Below are 15,682 nucleotides of genomic sequence, written 5' to 3' on the forward strand. Positions count from 1 at the left end.
CAATACCCACGGGTCAAAAAATCCCCCCTTCGCGTTGCGGAGCACGCGGGTAACCCTAGTTTTTATCTATTTATAAAAACATCATAACCATACAACCCATTATAACAGATAAAAAATGTACTTGGATTCGAGCTCATAAAAATGTCATGTAGTTAAGCAAAAACGTCTAAAACAAACCTAGTTTAACTGCTATTGATCCATAAATATTTCATAGGTCGCATACAATCATGCAGAAACGATGGATTAGAGTGCAAGACAAATCTTAGACAAAATGAAGCCATGTGCAACTTGTGGTGCGGAGCATTTTCCTTCCAGCGTATTTCATTCACCTGAAATATAGAGCCAAGTATATATTCATGTATCTATCAAACCTGGTCATTTGTACCGATGACGCCACTGAAGTGCGTTCAGCCCGCACGCTACTCATCGTTCTGCAGCATGCTGCTTTACGGTCCATCGGAGCTGCATTGGCAGCACAGACAAGCGGTTATTTTGGGCGACATGCCATTCGATATTAATAATGTAATAAACGAGCTTTCTCGGATAAGGCGTTGGATGCCAGTTTCGTAATAAATGTTCATCAAAACGTCAAAAAAAAAAAAAAAAAAAACAGGAACACAATGCGTGAAAACGTCAACATTTTCGTCGTTCAAGTTAATGATGAAAATATAATTGCGATTAACAGCCGGAGGCATGGTGTCAAATGCATATAAGCATATGGAGCTCAATAGTTCATTCAATGGCGTGGATTCTGCTGTGAAAGCACAAACAACAACCCGGCAAACTACCGTCAGCCATCTACCCAATAAACTCTACTTAATTAGTCGCGTTACTTTTAATTAGTTACACATAATAACTCTCGCAATCAGCTGGCAGTCATCTCATTTGCCTCAAACTATATGGAACTTTGCTCGGTTGCGGATTACCATGTTTATCTGGTAAGTGCAGTAGGTGATATCAGAGTTATGTAGGTATGGGTGTTTTCGTATAATACATCGTGATCCTATGGCTGATATTGCACCTAGAGCGCCGCTTCAACGTGCTTCACCATGCGCTGTTTCATATCAGGACAGCTGCAAGTAGTTTGCGCTACACTCGCGGTTCTCACACCCAGTTCATACACCGTCATATCCCTCAGATCGTCCTGTCTTCTCTTTAAACACAAATTCTGGCCTCTGAGTCTGCCAATTTTTCTCCCATCTTGGCTTCAACAATAGACGCAGTGGTCGTTTGGTCAGGGTTGCGGAAATGATGCTTTCAGGACTCGGTAAACCTGATAAAAGGAACAAATAAAGAAGGATCCACAAACCAAGCCGCTAAATAAAGCGATCTGACCAATGATCCTCTCAGTTTCCCAACGCATTATTTTTGATTAGGGCAATTGTTGTAATTCTAGCGTCAAGTATTGAAGATCGAGGGATGTTATCGGAATCTCTTTCGATCAAGATAATGCTGAACATTAAAAGTGATTGGTTTTGATTCAGAGGTCTGGTATTTCTGCGGCTATCCTGTTTGCATGATCTTGGTGTTTACAGTGTTCAATGTTCATTGATATGATATAGGTAAGCCGTTTTCACGATGGGCTATTCGGCGAGTGCACCTGATTTGACCAAATCTGCACCTAATGTCTTTTACAGCAAAAATCTTTATTTTATGATTTTTTTTTCAGTGTTTTAATCGATGGTGCTCTCTGATAATATGACAAAGCAGGCATATAAGCAGTTAGTGCAATTCTAGCTGATAGCTACAAAGAGACGCACTGATTTGACCAAATCTGATTTGACCAAATCTGCACCTGATCTGCACCAGATGTGTACCAAATGTGTACCAGATGGCCGTCGTGAAAACGGCTAATACTATGCAGAACACTATCCCCCTTCAAAAAAAAAAAAATCAAAGAAAGCTTTGAGTTTAAAACCTACGAACAACTATCCTCTGTGGTTGTTAGAGACTATAATGGAGAAAACATCCCATTAGCGCTCACCTTTGCCGTTCCGGGTGTCAGAAGATGGTTTACTTACGGATTGAACTTCCCTTCTAACCTGCTTTCGCGTTTTGGCGTATCACGGTCTCGACTTCTATCTCGTCCCTTTGTCGGTTCTTGCTTCCTTTCCGTATCTGCTACATGCTGAAAGACCGACCCGAAGGGCAGATAGAAGGAGACTGGAAGGACGTAGGACAGGTGGTATTGGGCAGTGGGTGGGTGGGAAATTGCTCTGGCGTGCCGTTGTCGGGCGGATGTTCAAACAACAGGCTGTTGCGGCGTTGCCGTTCCGCGAAATAACAAAGCGCATAATAATTAGTTAATATTGATTTCGTGGTGGTAGGGCAGTGTACAAGACTGGCTAAATATTCGATAAGTATTAAATAATAAAGCAATTTTCCCATAGAACTTGTTTTCAGGCTGCGCTCCCTAGATATATAATAAACTCTGGCCGCTCGACGCGCCATCTATGCTCCCGTGTACGGACACTCTCCGCGCGGGGCCAGTAGGCACCCGCCCGTCGGTGTGCGTGGGCCGGCCGGTAGACACCCGTCCGTCCGGCGCTAATGTTCCGTGCTGCATCGCGTTGCACAGCACGGTGCCATTAGCGCTCACCTTTGCCGTTCCGGGTGTCAGAAGATGGTTTACTTACGGATTGAACTTCCCTTCTAACCTGCTTTCGCGTTTTGGCGTATCACGGTCTCGACTTCTATCTCGTCCCTTTGTCGGTTCTTGCTTCCTTTCCGTATCTGCTACATGCTGAAAGACGCCAAAGAAACGCCAAAGTGTATTCCAGTCATTAGGGGCGGGGCCATTCTACGGGGCAGGGGCCGCGTTGACAGCGATGCGCGCTTCCCACACGTCCAGGCGGCGCCCCCGGATGTACCGGAGGTGCGATGACGAGGCCCACCGACCGGATGCACGGATCGCGCCGTCGGAGGCGCCGGTGGCTGCGGCGGCGGTGGCGAACCCAATCCGCAGGCTATGCGTGGTGAGCCGCCCAGCGTCCGAGGGCGCGTAACGGCGAAGTACGCCGTTTAGCCAGGCGATCGTGCCGTACGCGCCTGATGCCCGGATAAACAGTGGTTGGTCTGGAGGCTGGTCGGCGACGTTGCGAAGGTACCTCCGCATAGCCTGGACTGGACATCCGGGGCCGGAGACACTGGGTAGCTCGACGGTGGCTCCCCGATACGCTTGGTCGGTTTTGGACGCCGGGATATGCAGCACAAGACGGTCCCGGTGTAGTGTGACATGCCGGCGGGCGCACGTGCGGCGGCGAGAGAACCGGTGCGCACTTGGGGCCAGATACTCACTTCCGCGTAGCGCGCCGAAAAATCCCAGCGTGATTGCCGCCCATGCTGCCCTCCGGTCATGCGCTGACATCGAGGCCCGCCGGAGTCGCCGGCGCAGTCGCAGCAGGATCGGCACGGACGCCGGTCGCCGGCCGGGCGGGCGTGGCCCCTGGCTGTCTCTGCTGATGGCCCGCAGCGCTAACCGGATTCGTTCCGTCCGGCCGGGCCAGGGTCGCTCCCGCGTGGCGTGCCAGTGTCGCAGTGCCGCCAGATGGGATGAAGCGAGTCCCGGGGAAGTGTTGTTGAGACTGAGGTGGGCGAGGAAACGAAGGACTGTGCGCTCTGTGGCGGGGATAGCGGGGAGGTTGTGAGAGGCGCAGAAAGTCTGGAAGGTAGCGACACACCGCCGATACGCTCTTCGCGTTGCGGGTGCGAGTCCGTCCCGGATGAGCCGGCGCGCTTCCGTGTCTAAATCGGGTAGCCCGACGCCGTGGTGCAGGTTTCCGTCGGCGCTTCCAGGAAGGCCGTCATCGCGGGCGGTACCGGCGTGGGCTCGGCCGCTGCCGCTGGATGCAGGCGGCGGAAACGGCCGATCTGGGAACGCGAGAGCGCGTCAGCGGAGCTGTTGTCTGTGCCGGGCACATGTACCACTCGCAGGTCGAATGAGCGCGAGGCAGCGACGAAAAGCGTTTGGCGTATGAGCGACATGAGACGCCGGTCCCGTGACCAGCCTTTGCTCCATGCCCCGACCACCCCGGCATTGTCACAGTGTATGGACACCCGCATGCCCTGCCAACTATGGCCCCATAGCAGGCACACTGTCAGGATCGGGATCATCTCGAGCCAGGAGATGCTGGAGGCCCAGCGCAGCGTGGCTGCTGGCCACTGCTGGGAGAACCAGTTCGGCCCGCAATGGCCACCGTGCCCCACTGTGGATGCGTCGGTATGGAGGTGAAGGTGGGCGGGCGGTGTCCAGTGCGGGTGGAGGAGGGGGGCTGACCCGTTCCAAGTCGGTAGGATGGAGAGCCACCAATTCAAGTCTCTGCGAGTGTCAGTGCTCATATTGACCCAGTGGTGGGGGCGCTGTGCGGTGTGAGCTGTGTCGAGGAGCCGTCGGAAAAAACTGCGCCCTGCTGGGATACATTTGACGGCATGAATGAGCTTGCCCGCGAGGCTGAGAAGGCGCCGCTGCCGGATTGTGCGAGAGGCTCGCACCTCTTCCAGGAGCTGGATGAGAGCGCGAAGCTTGGCGGACGGCAGTGAGATGGTCATGCTTGCGGTGTCCAGCACGCAACCGAGGAGCTCCATGCGGGTGGATGGTGGGCAGCATTTGTCAGGCGAGACGGGAATGCGGCATCGGTGACACAGGTCAAGGAACGTCTGGTACGCTTCGCCGCATGCGTCCGAACCTGCCGGTCCGATGAAAAAGAAATCGTCCAGATAGTGATGAATGTTGGCGTGGTTGGCGTGGTGTCGTGTGGCAATTGCGAGCAGATCGGCGAAGTCGTTGAAGATGGAACAGGCTGACCGCAAACCGAATGGTAGCCGGAGGTCAACATAATATGCTCCCTCCCAATGGTGACCGAGCAGCCAGCGCTGTTCCGCGCGAACGGGGATGAGTCTGAAGGCATGTCGGAGGTCGGCTTTTGCGAGAAGCGCGTTCTGGGGTCCGGCGGAGAAGATATGAGCAATAGCACTGTCCATGGAGGTGTAATGTACGGCAAAGGAATCCTTGTCAATGTGACTGTTGACGCTGAGTCCTTCCGGTTGGGACAAATCTAGAATCAGGCGGACGGAGCCGTCGGGCTTGTCTCTCGCCCCGAGCGGGTTGCAGCGGAACGGGGAGTACGGTGGTGATGGGAATGGGCCAGCCGTGTGTCCCCGTGCCACCTCTTGTTGCACCGCCCGGGAGACTGCTGCCGGTCGCGACCGAGCCGAGAGGTTGTTGGGTCGCCAGGTGGATATCTGTGGGCCCGTGTATCCTATGTCGGCTCCGCGCTGGAGACGGTCGAGGACGGTACGGAGAAGGCCGGGATCGACTGCTGCGGCGGCTACGCCATGTAGGGAAGGTATGTCGATAGGTGTGGTAGGAGGGGGCAGGGATGACCGGATGAGGGCGTGCGACTGGCTTACCGTGGGATCTACCGCCACAGTGGGCGGGGGGGCCGTGCTCCGGTCGGCTGCGGAGGGCGTGCCGGCGCCAGGGGGCGCGCGCTTTGCGTCGGGCAGCTTCTGGCGGTGTGCGGCCCTTGGCAGCGGTGGCAGACGTGTCGGCGCCCGCATGCGCCTCCGGGTGGGCATGATCGTGCGTGGTAGTTGAACCGGAGGCATATTTCGTTTCCCTGCCGCTGCTGCTGGGTGGCATACGGCTGTGCCTGTACCGGGGCTGGCGCGGGGGCGTACACTGCTGGTGCCGCGAGCGCTTGTCCGATGGCTTCCGTCAGCGAGGCTGGGTCCTGGTACTCCATATGGTACCGGGCGATGTGCGTCCTCGCCTTGACATCTATGTCGCGTAGGGCGCTAGTAGGGAGGTCACCGGCCTGACCTTGCAGCCACAGTACGTAGCTGAGCCATTGGATGGCAGCACCTGGGAAAAAGTAGGCTCGGTACGTGGCGATGGCGGTGACGCCGCGGAGGTATGCTGCTGGACTCAGTGGTGGGTACCGCGGCTGTCCCCGCGCACCGTCCACGGGTGGCGCGTGCGGGAACACTACCTCGTCTACAGACACCATCGTGGCACGGTTGGCGAGTGCCTGCATGGCGGCAGCGCTGATGGTCGGCAGCTTCAGCGCGCGCGGTGGCGGCGGCTGCTTGGACTTGACCGGGACTCGGCTCATGTCCAGCATGTCTATGGCTGGTGTCGGCGTGTGAGTGCGCCGCCGGTGACTGTCCGTGCTGCGAGCCCGGCGGCGGTGGCGGCGGCTCGATGAACGGGCGTGTGCTCGTTTCCTCCTAGGCGGCCGGTCGATCTCGCTGTCCTCCGTGGTTGAGCTAGTGTAAGCACTGGTGAGTGACCGGTCGTCCTCGGAGGAATGGCTGTCCGCGTTTGAACCTTCGCTGTTTCCGACCGGATGTCGGCGAGCGGAGCGCCCTCGAGAGGTGTCGGGCTGGGCTGACCGGCTGTCTCCCTGCCGGGCGCGGCGGGCGGTACCCGTGGGTCGCGCTGTGCTGCGCCGGCCGGAGGTCACGCGTCCCTCGCCGCCTCCAGGTGGGGAGCTATGGCTCCTCAGCGGTACAAGGTGCCCCGCCTCGTCAGCCGCAGCAGTGCCGGCTTGGTCGTCCTCCATGTGCGGTGTGTTCGGCGCGAGCGTCGGAACGAGAGCCGCTGTAACGAATGAGCATTGAATGAGGGCTGAGTTTCTTGTAGGCGAGAGCGCTGGTGCGAGTGTTGTGACCGGTGAACCGACAGGTGACGTAGGTGAGGGGGCGGGTGAGAAGACCAATGTGACAAACTTTTTTTTTTTTTACATAGTTGTGTGTTGGTGTGCGGCGCAATGGCTCATTTTCTTCGGGAAGGGCAGTGTAGGGACTCTGTGCCGGCTGGCGGCCTGTCTGTGTGCACTGACATCTGTGCACACCCTTGACGCGTCCCTGCGTGGACGCTGACCGCTGTGCACGCTCGGCGCCTCGGGCACACAGTGGCCGATCGCAACCGGCCGGTGAGCCGCACCGGTCAGTCAGTGCCAGGACCTAATACAGGCTGCGTCGATGGACAAGTTTCGCAGTACCTTACACACTGCCAGCGGGCAGATGAGTTCAGTGGGAGTGCGACGGTCACCAGACCGGTGAGAGGCAGATAGGCGCGAGTTCCGGTGTAGGTGGGACGATCAGTGGACATGCCCTTGGCGGCATGCCGGCATGCAGCATGCAGTCATTCTTGCACCCACAGAGTGGCATACGGCCAGCAGTGACCTGACTCCAGCCCAGATGGCCCGCTGCAGACCCGGTGCAAGACGACCCCCGATCAGCTGGGGACCTGCGGTCCGGGCGCCGGGCCAAAGGCCGCTACGTCACGGTCACGGTCAGCTGACGTCACGGCGAGTGAGTCACCCGGGCCGCCTCACGGCGCAGATGACGGTTACGTAATGACACGCCCGCGCCTGCGCCACGGACGGCCACGTGGCTACCAGCAGTTGCTGTCGCGGCCGCCGCGGCGCCACCAGCGCTGGAGGTGTCCACACCTACCGCTGACGTCACGATCACGCGATCGCTGGGCAACCGGCCCGACCGGCGATCACCAGCTAATACCAGACTCCGCTGGTACGGACGGTAACTGTTCCGCAGCCGTCAGCCTGCCGCTATCAGGGGGCACCGCTACTTCAACACAATCATCGCCTGATGGCGCAGGCGCCTTCGCTAATGGCACCTGCGTGCCAGTCACATAAGTTTCCGCTGGCCGCCGCCGCGCGGCAGGACCCAGTCCAGGTTAGCAGGTCGGCGGTCGCTGGGACCGGTGACCTGAGGGCGCACCTGAGCCAAAACAGTGAGACTTGGCCGGTGACCGGAATGGCGCACCTGCGACAAAAAAAAAAGAATAATAAAATAGAAAATAAAAAGGTGACTCGGCCGGTGACCTGAGGGCGCACCTGATCCGAAAGTGAGACTTGGCCGGTGACCTGAGGGCGCACCTGAGCCAAACAGTGAGACTTGACCGGTGACCTGAGGGCGCACCTGATCCGAAAGTGTGACTTGGCCGGTGACCTGAGGGCGCACCTGAGCCAAACAGTGAGACTTGACCGGTGACCTGAGGGCGCACCTGATCCGAAAGTGTGACTTGGCCGGTGACCTGAGGGCGCACCTGAGCCAAACAGTGAGACTTGACCGGTGACCTGAGGGCGCACCTGAGCCTGTGTGACTTGGCCGGTGACCTGAGGCGCACCTGAGCCAAACAATGATACTTGGCCGGTGACCTGAGGGCGACCTGAGCCAAACCGGTGTGACATGGCCGGTGACCTGAGGGCGCACCTGAGCCAAACAGTGAGACTTGACCGGTGACCTGAGGGCGCACCTGAGCCAAACCAGTGTACCCGGCTGGTGACCTGTGGGCGCACCCGAGCCAAGCTGGGGGTGCTGCGGCTGGTGGCCTGGGGGGCGCTGTTGAGCCAAATGGTGTGGCATGCCATTGACCCTGACCTGAGGGCGCGCCTGAACCAATGAGGGGAAAAGAGCCAGTGACCTGAGGGCGCAAGGTGTGAAGATGTGTTTGATCATTATTATTATTATTATTATTATTATTATTACTATTATTATTGTTATGATTATGATGATGATGATGATGATTATGATGATTATTATTATTATTATTATTATTATTAGTATTATTATTATCATAATTATTATTATTATTATTTTATTATTATTATTATTATTATTATCATTATTATTATTATTATTATTATTATCATCATTATATGATTACGTCCTAACGTCAAGGTGGAACACCGTGTTTGACAGATTGCAAGGAAATACTATGAATATGCCAAGAGTGCGAGGTTTGACATGTGCTAAGGCGTCAAATGTGATCTTGATTTGGGTGTTGCGAGACAGTGTTTGGGTTCGAGCACACTAGACCTGAGGGTGCAATCGAGTCAAACAGTGTGTGCTGTGTCCTGTGCCATGAGGGCGCACCCGAGACAAACAGTGTGACATGGCTGTGTGGGTGTGCAAAACGAATGCATGATTAATCCAAGGGCATACCTGGACAGGTACTATGCTGGTCTAACATTGCACGGACAGACATGAACTGGCCGAGGACGGAGCTCTACAAACAAGCTTGGATCTTTTATAGACCCTCGACCGGGGGTAATCCACTCCCTCAAGGACCTCTATTACTATGGCTTACGTTCTGATAGAATGTTATCCAAGAGGGTGAAACCGGGCCCTTAAAACACCGAGGCGCTGTCTGAAAGGTACCACCATGGCGGCGAACCGTTCGTCCCATTGTCTCACCTGGACCTTGTCTCGTTCGTCGCCTGGGCATCTTCAGAAGTGATGTGTAAGGTCGTCACTATCACTAGTTCCTTCCTGACTCACAGCTTGGGCGTAAAATCCCTATTAGACTCGTTATTTGAGAAAATTGCTCTGGCGTGCCGTTGTCGGGCGGATGTTCAAACAACAGGCTGTTGCGGCGTTGCCGTTCCGCGAAATAACAAAGCGCATAATAATTAGTTAATATTGATTTCGTGGTGGTAGGGCAGTGTACAAGACTGGCTAAATATTCGATAAGTATTAAATAATAAAGCAATTTTCCCATAGAACTTGTTTTCAGGCTGCGCTCCCTAGATATATAATAAACTCTGGCCGCTCGACGCGCCATCTATGCTCCCGTGTACGGACACTCTCCGCGCGGGGCCAGTAGGCACCCGCCCGTCGGTGTGCGTGGGCCGGCCGGTAGACACCCGTCCGTCCGGCGCTAATGTTCCGTGCTGCATCGCGTTGCACAGCACGGTGCCATTTTGATAGCTTTAAAATGTGAAACGTAAGGAGCGTATCACGTATTTATTTCTTAGCGTTTCGATCCAAATAAGATTCCCTCGTATGAACGCTATGAATGAAACAAAATGATCAGGTTTCCCAGCAACTCTTTATGACTTTATTTTCCCTGGGACCTTATTAGTTTGACCCTGCTAAGAACATCACTTAGCTAAACGCACGCATCCTGCGACCTATTGTTTTCCCAGTGCCACCAGCCGGAGAGCCTCAAAAGCAGTATGACACTCTGGGGTGGCATCTCTAGTGTTTGCTTTGGAACTCCTCTGAAATATGGTCGGCAAACGGCAGCACCGCTCGCATGCCGGCGCAGACAGAGCCGCGGTAGGCTCACAGGCAGAGTCACAAAGCAGCCGAGGACCACAACTGTCGGCGGATGTGCGGCGCACTGCAGTGGTAAACACATTTGGGGAGGGCGCCACACTGCAGTCGGTGCAACATATTGCACTGCCAGATATCGCTCACTGCTTTAGTGGGCAGTTTCTGTATAAGGGTGGAAAACTTATGGCGAGGATTGACGTTTGAATGAAGGCGCACATCGCAAGAGCCTTAAAATACATTTCAAATGAACTGACTACAATACGGATACAATTAATTCCTCGATTTTACTTATTTTATTTTACCCATGATGAAAACAAAACAAGGTAACCTTTGAGACCATCACTTTGAAGTTAAACTTGTTGAAATAGAATTTCTATGGAAATTACTCGGCCCCATTATCGTCTCACTCTCGTGTGCTCGTGCTTTGTTTTTACTTTAAAACACCGTTACCCGGAGAGCCCCGGGTTCAGGGCACTCACCTGGTCTGCACAATGTAGTGTTTGATGGGGCTGTTGTTGGTTTGCAGGCTCGGGGCCCAGCTGAGGTCGATTCGGCGAGACGTGTGCTTGATGACCATTGGCCGGCCGGGAGGACTGGGAACGCCTGTGGAGCACGGCCGAGGGCACGGCGGTACGGTCAGGACGGTAGTACGGGCAGCACGGCGGTACGGGCAGTACGACGGTACGGACAGCACGGCAGTACGGGCAGCACGGCGGTACGGTCAGCACGGCAGTACGGTCAGCACGGCGGTACGGGCAGCACGGCGGTACGGGCAGCACGGTAGATGTCACGCATCATGGCTGCATGACAGCACGATACCGAGGCAGGGGTCGGCAGTAACGCGCCGTGACACAAGTAGGGAGGAGGCACAGAGGCTACTCGCTCACCTGTCGTTAGTTACAGAACATACTGACACAGTATGAGACGCAGATGACAATCGCCAATACAGCATGAGGCACAAAACATACACGCTTGACAGCATCAGACAAAGAACACACTTACACGCCTTGAGACAAAAGTTCACTGGCAACATGCTCCCATGTTGTAAAACACTTGATGCCACCGTGCGTCGAGAGCAACACGATGAACGGTATAAGCGCAGCGTTCTTAGCAAAGAGTAAGTGGGGGAAAGTGTTGGTCTGTGCTGACTGAGTTCTTCTTGGAATCTCTGGAGGTCGTCGGCGGGAGGCACGCAGATGGTAGATGCCAGGCCACCCCGACGCGACAGCTCGTAGGCCGCTTATTGCAAAATGGTTGGCAAGGGCAAGGCGTCAGATAAATGTGCCACTTTCAGAGAGATCAAGATGAAGGCTGGAGGCTGGGAGAGAGAGAGAGAGAGAGAGAGAGAGAGAGAGAGAGAGAGAGAGAGAGAGAGAGAGAGAGAGAGAGAGAGAGAGAGAGAGAGAGAGAGAGAGATACAGAGAGAGAGAGAGAGAGAGAGAGAGAGATACAGAGAGAGAGAGAGAGATACAGAGAGAGAGAGAGAGAGAGAGAGAGAGAGAGAGAGAGAGAGAGAGATACAGAGAGAGAGAGAGAGAGAGAGAGATACAGAGACAGAGACAGACATACTGACAGACAGAGACAGAGACAGACAGACTGACAGACAGGCAGACAGAGACGGAAACAGAGACAGAGGCAGAGACAGAGGCAGAGGCAGGGGCAGAGACAGAGGCAGAGACAGCAGAGGCAGAGACAACGGAAAAAGCTTTTCCAAGGGCAGCGCCGCAGCCCACAGCTGGGAGCGGCCAACTTTGCCAACACTGGCTCGTGCCATAAGGGCATTATTCATCGGTTTCCACCGCACTGCCACTTGGGCATGGCCGCAGCTGAAATGAATCGGTATATTATCGAGACCAGGCGCGGCATGGCGCCCCGCCCCCGTCCGCCCCCCCCCCCCGGCCCCCGACGGCTGAACTCGACAGATAACTTGCTCCCGTCGCGCAGCGCCGCCTGGGAGGTCAGCGCACAAGCCCAGCACGGCATCTGATTAGGTGAAAAATTAATGGCTGATTATGGCTGAGTCTGACGCCGAATTTTCCACCGGAGCGTTTGGCGTCGTCGCCGTAAATTCCGCCGCTGACTTTCCTTTAACGTGGTGCCGCGTTGAAATCGATCGATGTTGGGTGGTGGAGGCCGCTCGCCGGAGCCCGGACCCGCGTTGCCGCGGCCACAGATGGATTATTCCGAGCGGTGCCTGCTATTATTCAGAAGTTCTCACCAGAACACGGCACCAGTCGCGCTTTCGGCGCCATATTTCAGGCTCCCACGCGCAAATGTTTGTTTATGGATGAGGCCGTATTCACTATCCTAACTCCAAACGTGTTAGGCATTGACTCATATCGGGTACAATTTGACACATTCTGCGCTAGCATAAAGGAAGCTAATGACCCAGCTAAACTAACGGCTAACGAGGGCTTTACAGTTTGGCGGGCCATTGTGGGAGGGTAGCCGGGGGCGAGTAGGAGGCAGGGGAGGGGAGGGGAGGGTCCAACACTCACCTAGCACCACCAGCACGACGCGTCGCTCCGAGGGCTGACTGTTGAACGAGCAGCTGTAGTGACCGCTGTCGTCGGCCTGGGCCGGTGAGATGGTGAGTGACCAGCTGTGTCGGTCTACTGAGAGGCGCCTCTGGTCTCCCAGAATGGTCACGGCGCCGCCGGAGAACTCGGCCAGACGACCCTGAGGGACGAGGGTAGCAACGGGCAATTAAGGGTCACAACGGGTCACATCGGATCATTTGTATTTACATTGGGTAACAACGGGTCACACTGGGTCACACTGGCTCACACGGAGAAAAGATGACTGGCATTTGATGTTGGGCCAGATTTGGTATTGACAGGTTGCACCGGGCCACACCGGGTCACATTGGGTCACACTGGGTCACATAGGGTTGCACCGGGTCATGTTGGGTCACGTTGGGTAACATTAGAACACGGCGATTAGCACGAGATCAAATCGGGCTTTATTGGGTCACATCGCATCACACTGCGTAACAACGAGTCATATCGGGGTCACACTGGATCACCATTACAGTCACTGGAGCGGTACAATGCTGCAAGGGTTCAGTGACCGCACAGAAGCCCCACACCGGATCAATGCATTGCACCGTACGGATGCACCGGGCGCTCAATCTTCCAAATAGTCTGTCAGATCGTGTCAGTATCCCGAATCCTGGCAGACAGATGAAGTGCCTAATGACTATAGATACAGCAAATGACATTCTGATAGCTGCATGGAATGTCTGATGCGTTAGTCAGCCTATGGTCGCTAAGCGTTGGCCAATATGATGATGATGTGTGTCTAACGGTGATTCCGTTCACGAGTGCTGCGTTACTAGCATCCTTAGGTCGAGATATGACACGTGTCCCAAACGGCTGTGAAGCTACCGCGTCACAACTGTCTTTTTGAATTTGCATTTGCTTTTGCATTTGCATTTGCATTTGCGTCTGTCGTTTCGTCCAGTGGAAGTGAAGTTATCTGCAGAGAATATATAGAAGTGACTACTGACTAACGACATAAGTTGCAGCGTCAAATTCTAATCGTCATTCATTTACGTTTTTTACTTTACGTATAAGCAGGCCGAGGACATGTAGATGACATCCTCGCCTCTCTCTCTCTCTCTCTCTCTCTCTCTCTCTCTCTCTCTCTCTCTCTCTCTCTCTCTCTCTCTCTCTCTCGCCCTCCAAACACGCACCAGAAGTGGGATCTGAGAGAAAACAGCAGCCGGTGATAATAACACGATTCCCCACCGCCGAGCGCTGGTCGGTCGGCATCAAAGCGAGAGGGGAGCGGCCGCCCCACTCGAGTCCGTCAGAGAGAGACAACAGAGAGCCCAGCCGCCGCGTGGCAGCGGGAGAGAGACACGACTCACGAGGGCGGTGGCGCGCGGCAGGTGCTCTGCTCCGCTCCGCCGGATGAGGGCGAGCGGGTCCTGCAGGTCCTCAGTAGGGCGGCCATGAGAGGATTGAAGAGGGAGAGCTGCCGTAGGGCTCATGGACCATAGGGGGCCATGCTGCAGGATGGCGCCCCTGTGGTACTTGAGCCCTACCGCCCATATGGCAGCTCTCCCTCTGCAGAATGGCGCCAAAAGCAGAGCAGACGCAGGCGGAGCTACCGTATGGTCCTAAGGCAAAGTAAACGTGGGCTATTCTGCAAAGCGCCGGCGAGATGGTGCTTACCCTGTGCTATATGTCCAAGGCAGGACAAATAAAGGGTCAACTGAACGGGTGCGTTAGAAGCAGCAAAGGGAGGACGGGAACGGGTCTACATAATTCCGCAGGTGCGCCCAGAACCCAGACATTTGACTGGCCGACCGAGAGACCTTGCACCTAGAGGATCGTCTCGCATTAGGGTGTAAAGCCGGGGTCGAGCGACTAATAAGCATCGATGAGGCCGTCTGATGCCACGATGATGCGGATAGTAGAGCTGGCTTTCTTGATCTATGAGTTAAATTGACAGTAGAAAGAACGGTAAGACTTTTCATCCATGACATTCAGCAAAGTATGAAATGCTGGACAGTCCTATTTTTGCATGACAAGGTACAATTCAAAATCAATTTGCACTGTAATAAATGTTAACTAATTTCCTAGTTATCCGGCCACTTTCCAATAACAAAATGCGAGTACAGAGTAGACTTGAAGTCTACTCGCATTTTGCTAGTGAAAAGTGAAGTCAACTCGCATTTTGTTAGTGAAAAGTGGCCGGATAACTAGGAAATTAGTACACATTTTTTACAGTGGCCTTACGAGTTTCGAAATTCAGTCCGGGTGTGCGACAGCAGTATTCCTTTCTTTATATTCAGGCTTGTTAATTGATTTTGACCAAGCTTATTATTAGCCCTAAAAAACTGTGGCGTTTCGTTACGGGAGCCAGAAGGGATGGTGGTATGGCGTGTGCCTTCGTGCTATTATTGTGTGCACTCATGTTTTGTGCTGTTGCCGGAGGGCGTTCCTACACAGCAGCCGTGATCAGTAATCATGGAAAGGTCACCAACGACAAAATATCGTCACTCCCTGGTAATGACTGACCTGCAAGTGTACCGGAATGACATTGACGCCTTGATGAAAATTTCATCGCAATAGGAAGTAACTTGCGCATGAATATTGCTATGATCTAGCCGTAACGAATTATACATTATGCAATGCGGATATATCTGCCGTTACAGCCATTGCTCATAGTTATGTAACATGGCTATTCTTCATGCTGCGAAACGTGCGTCTTTGCCTCGTGGTTATAATTAAGAATTGGAAACAAAGACAATTCGTGACCACATGACATAAGATAATATGTGTCAACAGCCATTCAGAACAAGTGCAAAAATCAATCTGGGTACACTACAATTAATTAAGGAAACAGTTCTTGATCAGTTCATCATTTCCCATCTTACTTAACCCGCGCCGTGCTGGGGGGGGGGCGTTTTTACGCCCCCCCCTCAGGTTTTTCGCGAATATCTCAAAAACGGCGGCGCGCAGCGCCGCCGTTTTTGGTACACGTGTTCCTACATCATTTCCGCACATGTTGTGAAAATTTCAGACCTAGGCCGTTCAAGGTCAGGTCACCAGGTCACGTCAAGTGACCTTACCTCAGAAAAAGTTCA

General features: G+C 54.2%; 2 protein-coding genes across 4 annotated transcripts in view; both read right to left on the bottom strand.

The window, feature by feature from the left end:
• The window catches only part of LOC122371609 (protein sidekick-1-like), a gene marked incomplete at its 3' end in the record, with an annotated part of 38,272 nt that overhangs the window by 8,996 nt on the left and 13,594 nt on the right, over window positions 1-15,682 (bottom strand). The window contains exons 3-4 of the mRNA XM_043348033.1: window positions 12,585-12,765; window positions 10,566-10,689 (exon numbers count right to left, since the gene is read on the bottom strand). Of these exons, the coding sequence (XP_043203968.1) occupies window positions 10,566-10,689; window positions 12,585-12,765 (305 nt within the window). The remainder of the gene's footprint in view (window positions 1-10,565; window positions 10,690-12,584; window positions 12,766-15,682) is intronic.
• Window positions 1,978-9,720, bottom strand: LOC122371612. Of its 3 annotated transcripts, none has more exons than XR_006254760.1 (2): window positions 9,226-9,720; window positions 1,978-2,743 (listed from the first exon to the last, which is right to left on the bottom strand). XR_006254760.1 is itself a non-coding variant. In XM_043348035.1 (2 exons), the coding sequence occupies exons 1-2, from the start codon at window positions 9,254-9,256 to the stop codon at window positions 2,801-2,803; spliced, it is 1,101 nt and encodes a 366-aa protein (XP_043203970.1). In that variant the 5' UTR covers window positions 9,257-9,720; the 3' UTR covers window positions 2,759-2,800. The 3 variants fall into 3 exon arrangements, 1 of the variants encoding a protein (XP_043203970.1); XR_006254761.1 differs by lacking the exon at window positions 9,226-9,720 and adding an exon at window positions 5,410-6,367; XM_043348035.1 differs by lacking the exon at window positions 1,978-2,743 and adding an exon at window positions 2,759-3,870.

This window comes from Amphibalanus amphitrite, unplaced genomic scaffold, assembly GCF_019059575.1.
Source record: "Amphibalanus amphitrite isolate SeventyFive unplaced genomic scaffold, NRLGWU_Aamphi_draft 001262F_arrow, whole genome shotgun sequence".
Classification (NCBI taxonomy): Eukaryota; Metazoa; Arthropoda; class Thecostraca; order Balanomorpha; family Balanidae; genus Amphibalanus; species Amphibalanus amphitrite.